Source organism: Caretta caretta, chromosome 5, assembly GCF_965140235.1.
Source record: "Caretta caretta isolate rCarCar2 chromosome 5, rCarCar1.hap1, whole genome shotgun sequence".
In the NCBI taxonomy this organism is placed as follows: Eukaryota; Metazoa; Chordata; order Testudines; family Cheloniidae; genus Caretta; species Caretta caretta.
Genome location: NC_134210.1, coordinates 15,228,950 through 15,243,742, shown reverse-complemented (window position 1 = coordinate 15,243,742; position 14,793 = coordinate 15,228,950). Strand labels below are relative to the sequence as shown.

The 14,793-nt window shown below is 43.4% G+C and overlaps 1 protein-coding gene across 10 annotated transcripts in view; it reads right to left on the bottom strand.

The window, feature by feature from the left end:
• Positions 1-14,793, bottom strand: part of CTIF (cap binding complex dependent translation initiation factor) — a 349,613-nt gene that overhangs the window by 204,106 nt on the left and 130,714 nt on the right. For all 10 annotated transcript variants that reach the window (XR_007356637.2, XM_048849819.2, XM_048849821.2 and 7 more), the window contains one exon: positions 12,980-13,055. Coding sequence is in view for 9 of the 10 variants with exons in the window: in XM_048849819.2 (XP_048705776.2) it covers positions 12,980-13,055 (76 nt within the window). In the remaining variant the exon portion in view is untranslated. The remainder of the gene's footprint in view (positions 1-12,979; positions 13,056-14,793) is intronic.

Here is a 14,793-nt window from a genome sequence, read left to right as displayed (position 1 = left end):
AGATTGACTTTTTTAAAAGGAACATAAGAAGCGTAAATTCCCTTCTTCTTGAGCAGCTGTGCCATAGTTCCTTACCCAGTTAGGTAGCTGAATGACAGCCATATCATTAACTGTCTGCACAGAAGTGAGACAACCCTCATGATATTTAAAACAACTTCCAAAAAGGACGTGAGTCAGAAAAGGGAAGTTATTTTTACCCTATATCACTATTCACTAGCAATACTAATAGAATTAAAGAAAAACCTAACAAACTTAGAAATATTTATAGGTTTCAAGACAAGGATCGGGCTGAAGAGAAAGGAGAAACTCCGAACACTGGAGGGTCCTACTAGGGCCATGCCATGGTAAGAAGGAACCAGAAAAATGGTTGGTCTGTTCCATCATTTGTACCCTCTTTGTGGAGCATGAGGAGAGCAGGGGTACAGCCACGGACCAGTGGATGCTGCTTGCAAGAATTCTCCAGTCTCAGGGTATTTTTATACTACCCGCCGGATCGGCGGGCAGCAATCGATCCATTGCATCTATTCTAGACGTGATAAATCGATCCCCGAGCGCTCTCCCGTCGACTCCTGTATTCCACCGCCGCGAGAGGCGCAGGCAGAATTGACGGGGGAGTGGCAGCAGTCGACTAACCACAGTGAAGACACCGCAGTGAGTAGGTCTAAGTACGTCGACTTCAGCTACGTTATTCACGTCGCTGAAGTTGCATAACCAGAGTGACAAATTGTGACTCTGGTTATGACAAGAGTGACAAAGAGTGACAAACAGAGTGACAAATTGGAGGATTGGGCCAAAAGAAATCGGATGAGGTTCAACAAGGACAAGTGCAGACTCCTGCACTTATGATGGAAGAATCCTATGCACTGCTACAGACTGGGGACTGACTGGCTAAGCGGCAGTTCTGCAGAAAAGGACCTGGGGATTACTGTGGACAAGAAGCTGGATATGAGTTAACAATGTGCCCTTGTTGCCATATTGGGCTGCATTAGTAGAAACACTGCCAGCAGATAGAGGGAAGTGATTATTCCCCTCTATCTGGCACTGGTGAGGCCACCTCAGGCATATTGCATCCATTTTTGGGCCCCCCACTACAGAAAGGATAAGGACAAATTGGAGACAGTCCAGCAGAGGGCAACAAAAATGATCAGGGGGCTGGGGCACATGACTTACGAGGAGAGGCAGAGGGAACTGGGCTTATTTAGAAGAGACAAGTGATGGGGGATTGGATAGCAGCCTTCAACTAACTGAAAGGGGGTTTCAAAGAGAGTGAAGCTAGGCTGTTCTCAGTGGTGGCAGATGACAGAACAAGGAGCAATGGTCTCAAGTTCCAGTGGGGGAGGTCTAGGTTGGATATTAGGAAAAACTATTCCACTAGGAGGGTGGTGAAGCACTGGAATGGGTTACCTAGGGAGGTGGTGGAATCTCCATCTTTAGAGGTTTTTAAACGCCCTGCTTGAAAAAGCCCTGCCTGGGATGATTTAGTTTGGGTTGGTCCTGCTTTGAGCAGGGGGTTGGACTAGATGACTTCCTGAGGTCTCTTCCAACCCTAATCTTCTATGATTCTACGAATACTTGCTGCAAAACACTGTACTTCACTCTTGTGATGATGGCAGGCAAGGTGCCAGCTCACGCCAAGGCTGCAGACATTACCTAAAAACTGACAAACTCATAGCTGGAGACCAGACCAGCTCATTTTTATGTTAGTGTTGCTAAAAATAGGTTTTAGTCTTGTACCAATGCACAGTATTTAGTGTTTAGACTCTATAGAATGTTTAGAAGTGGCTGCATGCATTAATCTTGTTTGCAATGTCTGTATTCCATGCTACAAGGGAATATGTAAGCTTTGCTTTATAACTTTGAAAATGTTTGCTCTAAACTTATGAATCGAGAGGGGAAGAGTGTTTCGCCCCACCCATCCAAAAGAATTATCAAAATCAGATGGGCCAATAAGAAACATCACAACGCAAAGGATTAGTGAATGGCCCTATCGTACCTTGGAAATGCTACGTGCAAGGAAGCTCATCCTATGGAGTTGGAGGCTGAATGAAAGAAATAAAAACAAAGACACATGAAAAATTGTCATCTTGTTGCTGTCTGAACTCTCATAGGGCCAGAGATACTAAACTGAAGGCAGAGATCCCCAGGGGTTATCCCTGGGTCTGCCGAAAGACATTTTGAATTGACAGATCACTACAACTCTGTCACTCTTAGAATTTAGATTACAACTAATTTGTGGGTGTATGTTTACTTGCTTTAACCTGTTAATAACTCATTTCTTTTTCCTAGTTAATAAACCTTTAGATAGTTTATTATACGATTGGCTACAGGCGTTATCTTCGGTGTAAGAACAGGATACCAATTGATCTGGGGCAAGCAACTGGTCTCTTGGGACTGGAAGCAACCTGAATATTTTGTGACTTTTGGTGTAAGTGACCATTTATCACTAAGTCCAGCTTATCTGGGTGGCAAGATAGACTGGAGAGTCTAAGGGAATGGTTTGTAACTCCAGGGGCAGACTGTAACAGTGATCCAGGAGTTCATATTTGTCACCAGCTTGGTAAAATCTAATTAAAGAACACACCACCAGTTTGGGGTGTCTGCTCTGAGGTAGGCACTCTCAGTCATGAGCCACTCCAGACAGTGTAACAACTCCATCGGGGGAACATGTAGCACTGTCATGACAACATGCATTCTAAGCTACCAGCTTGTTAGCTGCTCTCCTGCTGTACAAAATATGAAGATCAAGAGGCAGGATCAAGTTTCAGAGATTGTTTTAGCATAAGCTTTCATGGGCTACAGCCCACTTCATTGGATGCATAGAATGGAACATATAGTAAGAAGAAATATATATAAATACAGATTAGTTGGAAGTTGCCATACAAACTGTGAGAGGCTAATTAGTTAAGATGAGCTTTTATCAGCAGGAGAAAAAACTTTTGTAGTGATAATCAAGATGGCCCATTTAGACAGTTGACAAGAAGGTGTGAGGATACTTAACTTTAGGGAAATAGATTCAATATGTGTAATGACCCAGCCACTCCCAGTCTCTATTCAAACCCAAGTTAATGGTATCTAGTTTGCATATTAATTCAAGCTCAGCAGTTTCTCGTTGGAGTCTGTTTTTGAAGCTTTTCTGTTGCAAAATTGCCACCCTTAAATCTTTTACTGAGTGGCCAGAGAGGTTGAAGTGTTCTCCTACCGGTTTTTGGATGTTATAATTCCTGATGTCAGATTTGTGTCCATTTATTCTTTTGCGTAGAGACTGACAAAGGCTGACAAAGGAGGTGCTGTCGTCATCATGAATAAGTTGGAATATGAACAAGAGGCTGCTAGGCAGCTCTCCAATACCACATTCTAGAGGCCATTATCCTCTGATCCCACTAAGGATTACCAAAAGAAACTGCACCATCTGCTCAAGAAACTCCCTGAAGCATAGGAACAGATCTGTGCAGACACATGCCTAGAACCCCAACCAGGGGTATTCTATCTGCTTCCCAAGAGCCATAAACCTGGGAATCCTGGATGCCCCATCATCTCAGGCATTGGCACCCTGACAGCAGGATTGTCTGGCTACGTGGACTCCTCAGGCCCTACGCTACCAGCACTCCCAGCTATCTTTGAGACACTACTGACTTCCTGAGGAAACTACAATCCATTGGTGATCTTCCAGAAAACACCCTCATGGCCACTATGGATGTAGAAGCCCTCTACACCAAGATTCCACATGAAGATGGACTACAAGCCGTCAGGAACAGTATCCCCGATAATGTCAGGGCAAATCTGGTGGCTGAATTTTGTGACTTTGTCCTCACCTGCAACTATTTCACTTTTGGGGACAATATATACCTTCAAGTCAGCGGCACTGCTATGGATACCCGCATGGCCCCACAGTATGCCAACATTTTTATGGCTGACTTAAAACAACGCTTCCTTAGCTCTCGTCCCCTAACACCCCTTCTCTACTTGCACTACATTGATGACAGCTTCATCATCTGGACCTGTGGAAAAGAAGCCCTTGAGGAATTCCACCATGATTTCAACAATTTCCATGCCACCATCAACCTCAGCCTAGACTGATCCACACAAGCGGTCCATTTCCTGGACACTACTGTACTAATAAGCGATGGTCACATAAACGCCACCCTATACCGGAAACCTACTGACCGCTATACTTACCTACATGCCTCCAGCTTCCATCCAGGACACACCACACGATCCATTGTCTACAGCCAAGCTCTAAGATACAACTGTATTTGCTCTAATCCCTCAGACAGAGACAAACACCTACAAGATCTCTATCAAGCATTCTTAAAACTACAATACCCACCTGCTGAAGTGAAAAAACAGATTGACAGAGCCAGAAGAGTACCCAGAAGTCACCTACTACAGGACAGGCCCAACAAAGAAAATAACAGAACACCACTAGCTGTCACTTCAGCCCCCAACTTAAACCTCTCCAGCACATCATCAAAGATTTACAACCTATCCTGAAAAATGATCCCTCACTCTCACAGATCTTGGGAGACAGACCAGTCCTCGCTTACAGACAGCCCCCCCAACCTGAAGCAAATACTCTCCAACAACCACACACCACACAACAAAAACATGAACCCAGGAATCTATCCTTGCAACAAAGCCTGATGCCAACTCTGTCCACATATTTATTCAAGTGACACCATCAGAGGACCTAATCACATTAGCCATGTCATCAGGGGCTCATTCACCTGCACATCTACCAATGTAATATATGCCATCATGTGCCAGCAATGCCCCTCTGCCATGTACATTGGCCAAACCGGACAGTCTCTATGCAAAAGAATAAATGGACACAAATCTGACATCAGGAATCATAACATTCAAAAACCGGTAGGAGAACATTTCAACCTCTCTGGCCACTCAGTAAAAGATTTAAGGGTGGCAATTTTGCAACAGGTTTCAGAGTAACAGCCGTGTTAGTCTGTATTCGCAAAAAGAAAAGGAGTACTTGTGGCACCTTAGAGACTAACCAATTTATTTGAGCATGAGCTTTCGTGAGCTACAGCTCACTTCATTGGATGCATACCGTGGAAACTGCAGAAGACATTATATACACACAGAGACCATGAAACAATACCTCCTCCCACCCCACTGTCCTGAAAAGCTTCAAAAACAGACTCCAACGAGAAACTGCTGAGCTTGAATTAATATGCAAACTAGATACCATTAACTTGGGTATGAATAGAGACTGGGAGTGACTGGGTTATTATACATAGTGAATCTATTTCCCTAAAGTTAAGTATCCTCACACCTTCTTGTCAACTGTCTAAATGGGCCATCTTGATTATCACTACAAAAGTTTTTTTTCTTCTGCTGATAATAGCTCATCTTAACTAATTAGCCTCTCACAGTTTGTATGGCAACTTCCAACCTATCTGTATGTATATATATTTCTTCTTACTATATGTTCCATTCTATGCATCCGGTGAAGTGGGCTGTAGCCCATGAAAGCTTATGCTCTAATAAATTTGTTAGTCTCTAAGGCGCCACAAGCACTCCTGTTGTTTTTGCAGATACAGACTAACAGGGCTGCTACTCTGAAACTAGAGATTGTTTTGTAATTTTTGGGATTGGGAAAACCATCACTGAGGATAGACAAAAGCACACCTATATATGTATCCACACATAGAATCATGGAAACGTAGGACTGGAAGGGACATTGAGAGGTCTTCTAGTCCAGTCCCCTTCACTCATGGCAGGACCAAGTATTATCTAGACCATCCCTGACATGTGCACACGCAGACATATATAAAACAGGATGTTTTGAGGACATACACTAATGCTAGTCTTTCCCTCCAGTGACTCAGAATCATCATTCAGAGTTCTATTACCAGATACAGGTGATTCTCCACCGGGAGGGGAGTTTTTGGATACTAAATTTGGGTGGGAGGATCTTTGCTTCATGACTGAGCAGAGACAGATCCTTTAAACGCCCCATTGCCTAAACCGCAACAGACAGTGCAGTTTCCTATTTCTTTAAATAGGGGAACTGAAAGAAATGTGCCTCTTTATTTTGACATTGTGAGCAGCTGTGCGAGTCTGCATCATTGGTCTCTAGAACATGTACATACAAACACAGGCTTTACACACAACGAAATCGCTAAAAACCCACCGCCATCTAACAGCAGCCAAAAAACTGTCATAGCATATCTATGTTGGAACCGGACAGCTATGCTTTGCTACATTTCAATTTGGAAACAAAGGGACTGTGTGCTGTAAGGAGAGCCCAAAACTCCTCTGATCTGATCCCAGCTCTGCCACTTACTCGTATGATGTTAGAGAATCACCTAACCTCTTTGTACTCAGTTTCCTCATGGGAAAGAAGGCAATAATACTTCAAGAGGGTGTTCCAATTATTGGAACTATACGCTGCTTTGAGGATGTATTGTAATATTATACAGTACCTTCTTCACTAGCACAGACACCATGACACTAGCCCAGCCACCTCCCTAGGTATCCACGCCAGGAAGATACTTAGCTGCTAACTGCTGTTTGCAATGCCGTCCCTTTAAAATGCCTTGATGGTTCAGGCCTGCTCCTGCCCCACTGAAGTCATCTGCAAAACTCCCACACTCCTCAGCAGGAGCAGGATTCAGTTTAGATGTCTCCTAATCATCCCCCCACTTCTGCTACCCACCCCAGCTCCGGATGCCTAGCTGAGGCTCGGACTCCTTTCTCACCAGGGGACAGTACCCATGGCAGTCCCTGAAAGTTTTTTAGACGCTTCATTTCAACAAGATGCAGGTCCTTTGGAGCAGGCATAATTTATACTCAGTTCAGCTCTCAGATGCCCAAGAAAACCTATCCCTTTTGAAGTCTGTCCTTCTCCAAAATAACTGCTGTGTGCAGCTTGAGTTCCTTTTTTTAAACTACCAAAATTCTCAGGCCAGCTCCTTCACTGCCTTCCACGTTGTGTAGTTATCTACACATGGACAAACTAAGTTTCAGGTGCAAGGCAGTGAAGAATCAGACCCCTAATGTTGGCAATGCTGCGCCCTCTACTGGAAAGAAAATGTTCATTGTTTTTAATAGACAATTCAACAGCACAACCTGTCACAGTGATACAATATATAAGCTAACAATTTACAAACAGCATTGTTTGCACCTGCCTAAGGAATGCAATGTAAAATGATATACAGACAACTCTGCATTCTAAGAATGTAAGAAGTTCTTTCGAACCTCACTCCTCTGGTTACTGCAAAGTCCCATCTCAAAGATTACATAGTTTTATTTCTTATCACTACTCATGTAGTTTCTTCTCTCACACTGTTTGTAACCCTGATTTGTGAGCCAGAGAGACAGGTGACTAGCCCAGGGGAATTGGGAACTCCTGAGGTCTAGTCTCGGGTCTGCAATTCACTCTCTGTGACCTTGAACTATGTCACCTAACCTCAGTGACTCAGTTTCCACCTCTGTGAAACAGGCATAAAATCATTCTATCCTATTTACAAGTCACTTTTGTATTTAGTCACCAACTGTTGGAGCTCCTTGGAGAGAAAGCCTTAATTGGCGGGTCACCAATATTTCAAAACTGGGAGAGAATTGGGTCAGGAAAGTTACCAACGGGGGGCAACATGTGTGAAAGGTCCAGGAAACCATGGCGAGGTTTACTACAGGTATTCCAGAACCCATTAAAACAAATGGCTTTCTACAGCCCTGCTGTGAACGAAGCGGTCAAAACAACACATTTAAAATGTATTTATACTATAAGACAAGCGTTGAAAGATTTTATTACTGTTAAATTAGAGGGATTGTGCCATTCTTGTTCTTTATGAAATAAAATATTGCATTAAATTGTTTTTCTTGAGAAAGTGGCCAAAGCTCTGCCTGTGGAACTGCATCTACCCGGAGGGGAGAGCTGCACATGGAGAGCTGCAAAATGTGGCCATTTGTGCATCAGGTTGGTTTTTGTTTGGTTAATTTATAGCTTGCTAGGGTTTTGCCATCTGCAGAATTTAATCAGCTGAGATCACTGCATTCCGTGATAACCATTTCCAAGCCCACCAGACTCCCCATGCATTTGCCAATGTGAAAGCGCAGCTCATGCTGCATGCTCCCCACTAAGGCTAAGAACCACACCTCCGTGATATTTCCATGTCAGGCAAGTCATTTGGTCTCCTGTGCCTCTGTCAAAGCAGCTGACAAGCCAGGTAAAAACTAAGAGGATGATGAAAACCAGACACTGCATCTGAGCTTCCCTGGGCAAACACAGCACCACAAAGCCCAGCAATAACAAAGTGGGTCCTATGATCAGAGAATATTTATTTACCTTCAAAATATATTTTTCCCCACTGAAGACTATTCGCAGCAGTCTCTCTGGGGAAAGTTTTCAAAAGAATTTAAGTGGCGTAGGTGCCTACATCCCATTGACTTCCAATGGCACTTAGGTACTTTTTGAAAATTTCACCTTTTGTCATCACAAATTGCGTATTACCCAGAAGCCACCAGATTTCGACAAGACAAGGCATATCCTGCCGTTATTTGCTTCCAATAGTCTCTCCAATGTGCTAGGCACTGTACAAATGAAAAGAAACACTCCTTCTACCCCAATGTGGTTAACCTTATTCTTTTACTTACTACAACCATTATTGTACACTCTTTCAAAAGAAAGGCAGTTTATTACCAAAAGCAACAGATCAGCTTGGGGCTGAACTGAAAAAAGATGGGAAAAAATCCTAACAAAATTAAATGTATCTATGCTGTTGAGAACAAATTTGACACATCACCACTTGCTTTGGTGTTGCCTTAATACAAATGTCCACAAGATGGCAGAACGCACCGTCACTCTTGTCTACTCTTCCCAGTGAGGAGTGGTATAAATATTTCCATTTCAGAACAAAAGGCTGGGAAACTGAAAAAGGAAAGGAAAACTACCCAGGAAAACTGAATGCAGACTTTTTTTAGTTCATCTTTGTTCTGTTCACTCAGCCTACAATATTGGTATTGCCAAAAAACCACAGATGTCTCTTGTGATATCTTCTGTGTAAACTAGAGATGGGTTCTACCAGCAAAACTTACTAAGATCTTGAATATCCCAAAAGATCCAGCGTGTTCAGATCTCACATTCCATTGTAGAGGCCACAGCAACTGTCAGATACAGATCTCAGTTTGGATTGTGAATTCCCTCAAAACCTGGCTGTGTTTGGAAACGGTTTTGATTCAGGGTCCATTTCCAGTGCAGACCCACATAAAAATAAACCAAAATTTATGAGGCATCAAGAAGGGAGAAAAGGTTCCTTTTGCCTCTACTTGGTATGCCTCATTAATGCTATCAAGGCTGAGAAAGAGCTCAGAATTCTTAGCCATGTAAAATGTAATGCATCACAGAACTACAGACGAGACCTATTAGTACATTCAGTTCAGCACTCTGCCCACGCAGGTTTTCTCTCCACCATACAGGGAACTGTTAACACACAGGTCCTGGCAGATGAACTGGAAGCAGTAATTGTCCAGTTATAAGGTGCTTATCAACAAGCCACTCACAAGATTTTGAAGAGCTCACACCACCCTGAGCTGTTTTCCTACCCTTACACCAACGCTTTTTCTAACATGCTTATGCACTATGGGGCTAGATTTGCAACGGCACTTGGGTGCTGTAACACTCAGTGGCACAAGGTCTAGCTATTAGGTGGCTAGAAAAAAATCACAGGAACAACACTGCAATTCACAGAACTGGAGCTCGGCATCGAGGCTCCCTATACAATGAACGGGGAGAGACAGGCATCTCAGAACTCAATCCACAAAAGCGAGCACACTTGGCAGAGAGCTGCCAAAGCTAGCCAATGGGAGACACCAATGAGAGGGATGTGTGCTAAACCCTGCAACTCTCATGGAGTTAGAAGCCTACTTCCCAGCAGCAGGGAGGTGCCTCTCTCTGCTAGCGATTCACAAACAGGAACCCCTGCTTGTGGGACAAGGAGGAGGTTGAGGTGGTGGTGCCGTCCACCTTGTAACTTTTAGTTCAGTAGTTAGAGGACTCAGCTACGATGTGGGGGACCCAGGCTCAATTCCCCCCTCTGCCACTAGGGGAGACAACATTTGAACAGGGATCTCCTGCAGCTCACAGGAGAGAGATCGATCCACTGGGCTGAACATTATAAGCTGGGCTCTATCACCTCTGCACCCGGCCAGATTTTGAAAGGGACCCCATGGGGCAGAAGGCCTCAGAGCACATCTACTAGATTGGGCCATGAATGCAAAACAGGTGGACTAATGCCTATCTTCCAGGGTCATGAATCACTCTAGGGCTTAAGCAGGACCTAGGTGTCAAGATGCTTAGATTGAGGCAGCAGCGCACATGCTCAGAGGCAGAAACATAGGCGCCAAGGGAACATTTACCCTGGAAATTTAGGTGCTGAGTGAATTTAGGCGCCTACAGGATTTGGTAAGAGTTTTGTGGATTTCAATGGAGCCTAAAACTGGACTTAGCCCCAAAACCCAGACTAGGTGCCTAAGTCTGGGGTTTAGGCACCAAAGAATCTTTGTGAATCTAGCATTATATTCCTAAGGTTCATTTAAAAGAGAGTGATAAACAGCAAACCAGTCATTGCCAGCGCTGCATGATTACATTCAAATCCAGTTAACAATGATCTATCAGGCTTACACCCAGCTGCCAGTAAGTATTTTGCTTGTCAACACTGCACGCGATAAATCCATAGCAATAACTGAACGGCTCTTAGCTTTCATATGCACATGTGACAATACATGCACATATAACAGGTCTTTGAAATAAACATAATATTCTACAAATCTGCCTACAGGCAAAATTGATACACCAAATTAAAACACTAGGTCTTTGTGATGGGCCTTTGACTGAAGAACAATTCAGGTTCCCGAGTCACATGCGGCAAAGGTCATGTCTCAAAGTAAAGCTATTATCAAAGGCTCAATATAACATACAGGGACTGATTCTCCTCTGACACTGGTATAAATCAGGATTAACACATTGAAATCAATGGATTTAAAAAGGTGTAAGAACCGTGTGAGAGAATAATTAGGGCCAAAGTATTCAAAGGCAATGGTTTTGTAGTGGACACATCAGGTGTGAAAAAAGCCAAACACTCCAGAAGAAGAGGTTTAAACATTGGCAGAGTTTAGGAAGTCCTTCAAGATATTGGAGGCAAGGAAGGGGGTGATTCTCAAGTCTCAGATATGATCTGACCCAGAGAGGAACCAAACATATTCAGCTTTCGCTGAGTCCAACAAGAAATGCAGGTGCTCAGCTCCTTTCTGGTTTGGGACACTAGCAAGTGAAACCTTAACTGAGACAGACCAGCAGGCAAACTCAACAAGAATTATTAACCTGAAAGCCTTCTCCCCACTTACCACATAGGCTGCTGTACCAGAGTGTCAAAGACAGTTTAGCTGTAACTATTCTAGTGGAAAGGTGTCTGGGGAGAATGGATCCCGGAAAGGAAAGGGCTAGAGAATTTTTTTCAAGACAATAATCCATATATAAACGCTTCACTGAGTATTTCAAGTGACACAGGGACCCCGCTTGGCCTAACAGCAGGACTTGAACTGGAGCCTTTCAGAGTGTCAAGCATGAGGTCATGCTACTTGAACTAAAGGGCTACAGTCTAGATTCACAACGGTACTTAGATGTTGTGACGCTGAGCATGACAACGCCATAACTTTTAGCTGCCTAGAAAATCACAGGAACACACTGCGATTCACGCAGCCTGAGGTAGGCTCCTAAGCTCCCTATACAATGAATGGGGAGAGAGAGGTGCCTCAGAATGCGATTCATAAAAGCCAACATACTGGCAAGGAGCTGCCTAAACTAGCCAATGGAAGATACCAACAAGAGGGGGGTGTGCTAAGCCCCAGCCTTCCTGCTGAGCTCGGTGCAGATCTCCGCTAGCCACCCACAACAGGGAAACCTCTTTGGAGTTAGATGCCCAAGGCATAAAGCTGGGAGGAGGATTCCCTCTGTGTCTCCTGTTGAAGCGGTTCCACTTTGGATAACGAAGTAAAAAGAGTCATTGGAGCAAGAGGACTGGACCTGGGTCTCTCATCTGTCTCCTGGGTGAGTGCTCTAAGCACCAGGCTACAGAGTGATTCTTCTGCTTGTGCGCACTCTCCCCCTCTGGCCCACATGACTCTTTACTTATTTATCCACATTGCAACAGCTTCAACAGGAGAGACTGAGGGAACCCCACACCAGAATATCCCATAGCCCAGTGAGTAGAGCGCTCATCTGAGAGGTGGCAGATCCCTGTTTAAATCCCTTCTCCCCCACAGGTGAGGGGGGACCTGAACTGGGCGGGGTCTTCAGCATACCCTAACCACTGGGCTAAATGTTATAAGGGAGACTCTCCTCCTCTCTCCCCAGCTTTCTTCTATAAACTCCCCTATGGGGACCCAATCTAGTAGGCGGCCTCTGAGCACGCTACTGGATCAAGCCCTGCCTGTGAATTAGGCAGCTGAATGCCTGTCTTCCCCTGGTTCATGACTTGCTCTGGTGCTTGGGCAGGAGACACACATCCGGACACCTAGAACGAGGCAGCAGTGCGCATGTCCAGAGGCAGAAACAGGTGCTTAAGGAGCTTTTACTACAAAAAGCAAGGTGCTGACTGAGTTTAGGCACCTACAGGTTCAGCGGGAGTTCTGTGAACAAGTGAAGTTCAAAACTGGGACTTAAGTGCCTAAATCTGCGGTTTAGGCATCTAAGTGCTTCTGTGAATCTAGGTCTATGTTCCTTAGCTGGAAGTGACAGCAGATTCAAAGAAACAGCCCCCAAACGGCAGACAAAAACCCACACTCCCCTCTTGTGGATTACACAAACATCACAGCTAGCTGACCACAGGACTTAAATTTACATAACCAGCTAGATCTCTAACCATGGGGGGTACAGCACAAGAGAAGGCGCCATCTTCATCAGCAATACGAACAAATGGGAAAAATAGCAATATATCAGCAATACGGTGCCACCAAAACATACCTGCCAGACGGGAAGGACTTTCTCTATGTCATTCAGATTGATTCCGTCTCCATCCTCGTGCTTCCCTTTTCCAAGCCTGAGCCAGGAACAACAACAAAATAAAAAAAAAAAGAGCATGTGAAACCTCCACTGAAACCAAAGTTAACGTTTCTCACCCACCACAGACGGTGAGTTTAGTTTTCTACCTTTAAATGGGGGGGAAAAAAGAATGGGGAGGATCTCTGGGCCAAATAACCCATGCCTCCTAAACATCCACATGCACACAGATAACCATCCATGCCAAACAGATAACTGCTTCTCCAAGATCTGTTTGCACCAATGACTATTTGTTTCTGTGTGCATGAACATTTTTTGCATGAGAAACTTTGGCACAACTGTCTGTATCCCTTACGTTTCCCAGCGTACTGTAATTCTCAGCACTCATCCCTGGTTCAAGCATAGGTCAGTGTCAGATTTATAGAGGATTTTTTTTTTAAAGGAAAGGACAGAAGGGGACAGAAGGTTAAAAAAGAAGGGCCTGGAAAGCTGCAGAGTTTGAGCTCAAATGGGAGATTCACACATGCAACACCTTTATCTCTCCCTGAATGTTAACTGAAAAGGAGTACTTGTGGCACCTTAGAGACTAACAAATTTATTTGAGCATAAGCTTTCGTGAGCTACAGCTCACTTCATCGGATGCATTTGCAATTTTCTCAGCAATGTTCATCCCTGCCTTCTTGTTCGAGTTATAAGGACGTATACATATAAACCTTAATAAAAATATAATAAAACTAAAGAGAAGTGCTTTCCGTTACTGGATTTTAAAATATGGTTACAAATATTTAATGTATGTTCAATGCGGCCAGTGATCGTGACTGATCACAGTCAATACAGATAAACAAAGGACAGTCCCAACCAGTAATATATATACTGCGTGCTTCAAAAAGGCTAATTTCCCAAATCTGAGGAAAATTATGAGCAAAACTGAGAGGAAAAAGTTAGACAAATGTGTATGAAAATTCTGAGTTCTTTAAGAAGTCTTCATTAGATGGCCAAAAATAAACTATGATTCCACAATTGAGGAAGACGACAACTTTGGGTTAAAACCTATCTGAGTTCTGTGGGGAAGTGAAGGCTGCAAATAGTTTAAGAAAGATAATATAACAAATGGATAAAAGGAGAAGTAGACAGCAATCAATATAAATTATAAGTTATGAAGTGTAGAAAGCTGATAAAGGAAGCAAGAGAAATCAGGACCAGATCCATGGCAACGCTAAGGGCAGTAAACATATTTTGTTTCAGTTTATTAAGAACATCAGGAACAAAGAAATCCTAACAATGCTACAGGGCAATTACTAGGTGGAGATAGTAAAGTAAACTTGTTAACAAAACAGAAAAAGCAACAGTGTTCCATAAATATTAGTGTTCTCTATTTGGAAAGAAGCAGGATGATGTACTCATATTACATGAAGATAATGAACAACTTTTCAGTCCATTAGTAACTAAGGAGGATACTAAACAGTATCTACTAGGGATAAACATTTCTAAATCAGGAGGTCACGTTAACCACATCCAGGAGTCCTAAAAGAGTTGGATAGAAAAAAATCTCTGGCCTACTGATATTCTCTTTTAATAAACCTTGGAATACCAGAAAAATTCCAGAAGACTGGAGGAGTTCTAGTGTTATGCCAGTGCATACAAACGATAAGTGGGATGACCCAACTACTGTAATTATAAACCAATTAGCCTGACATCAATCCCAAGAAAAATAACAGAAAAGCTGACACAGGATTCAGTTAATAAAGAAAGGATGGAAATATAATTAATGCCAGTCA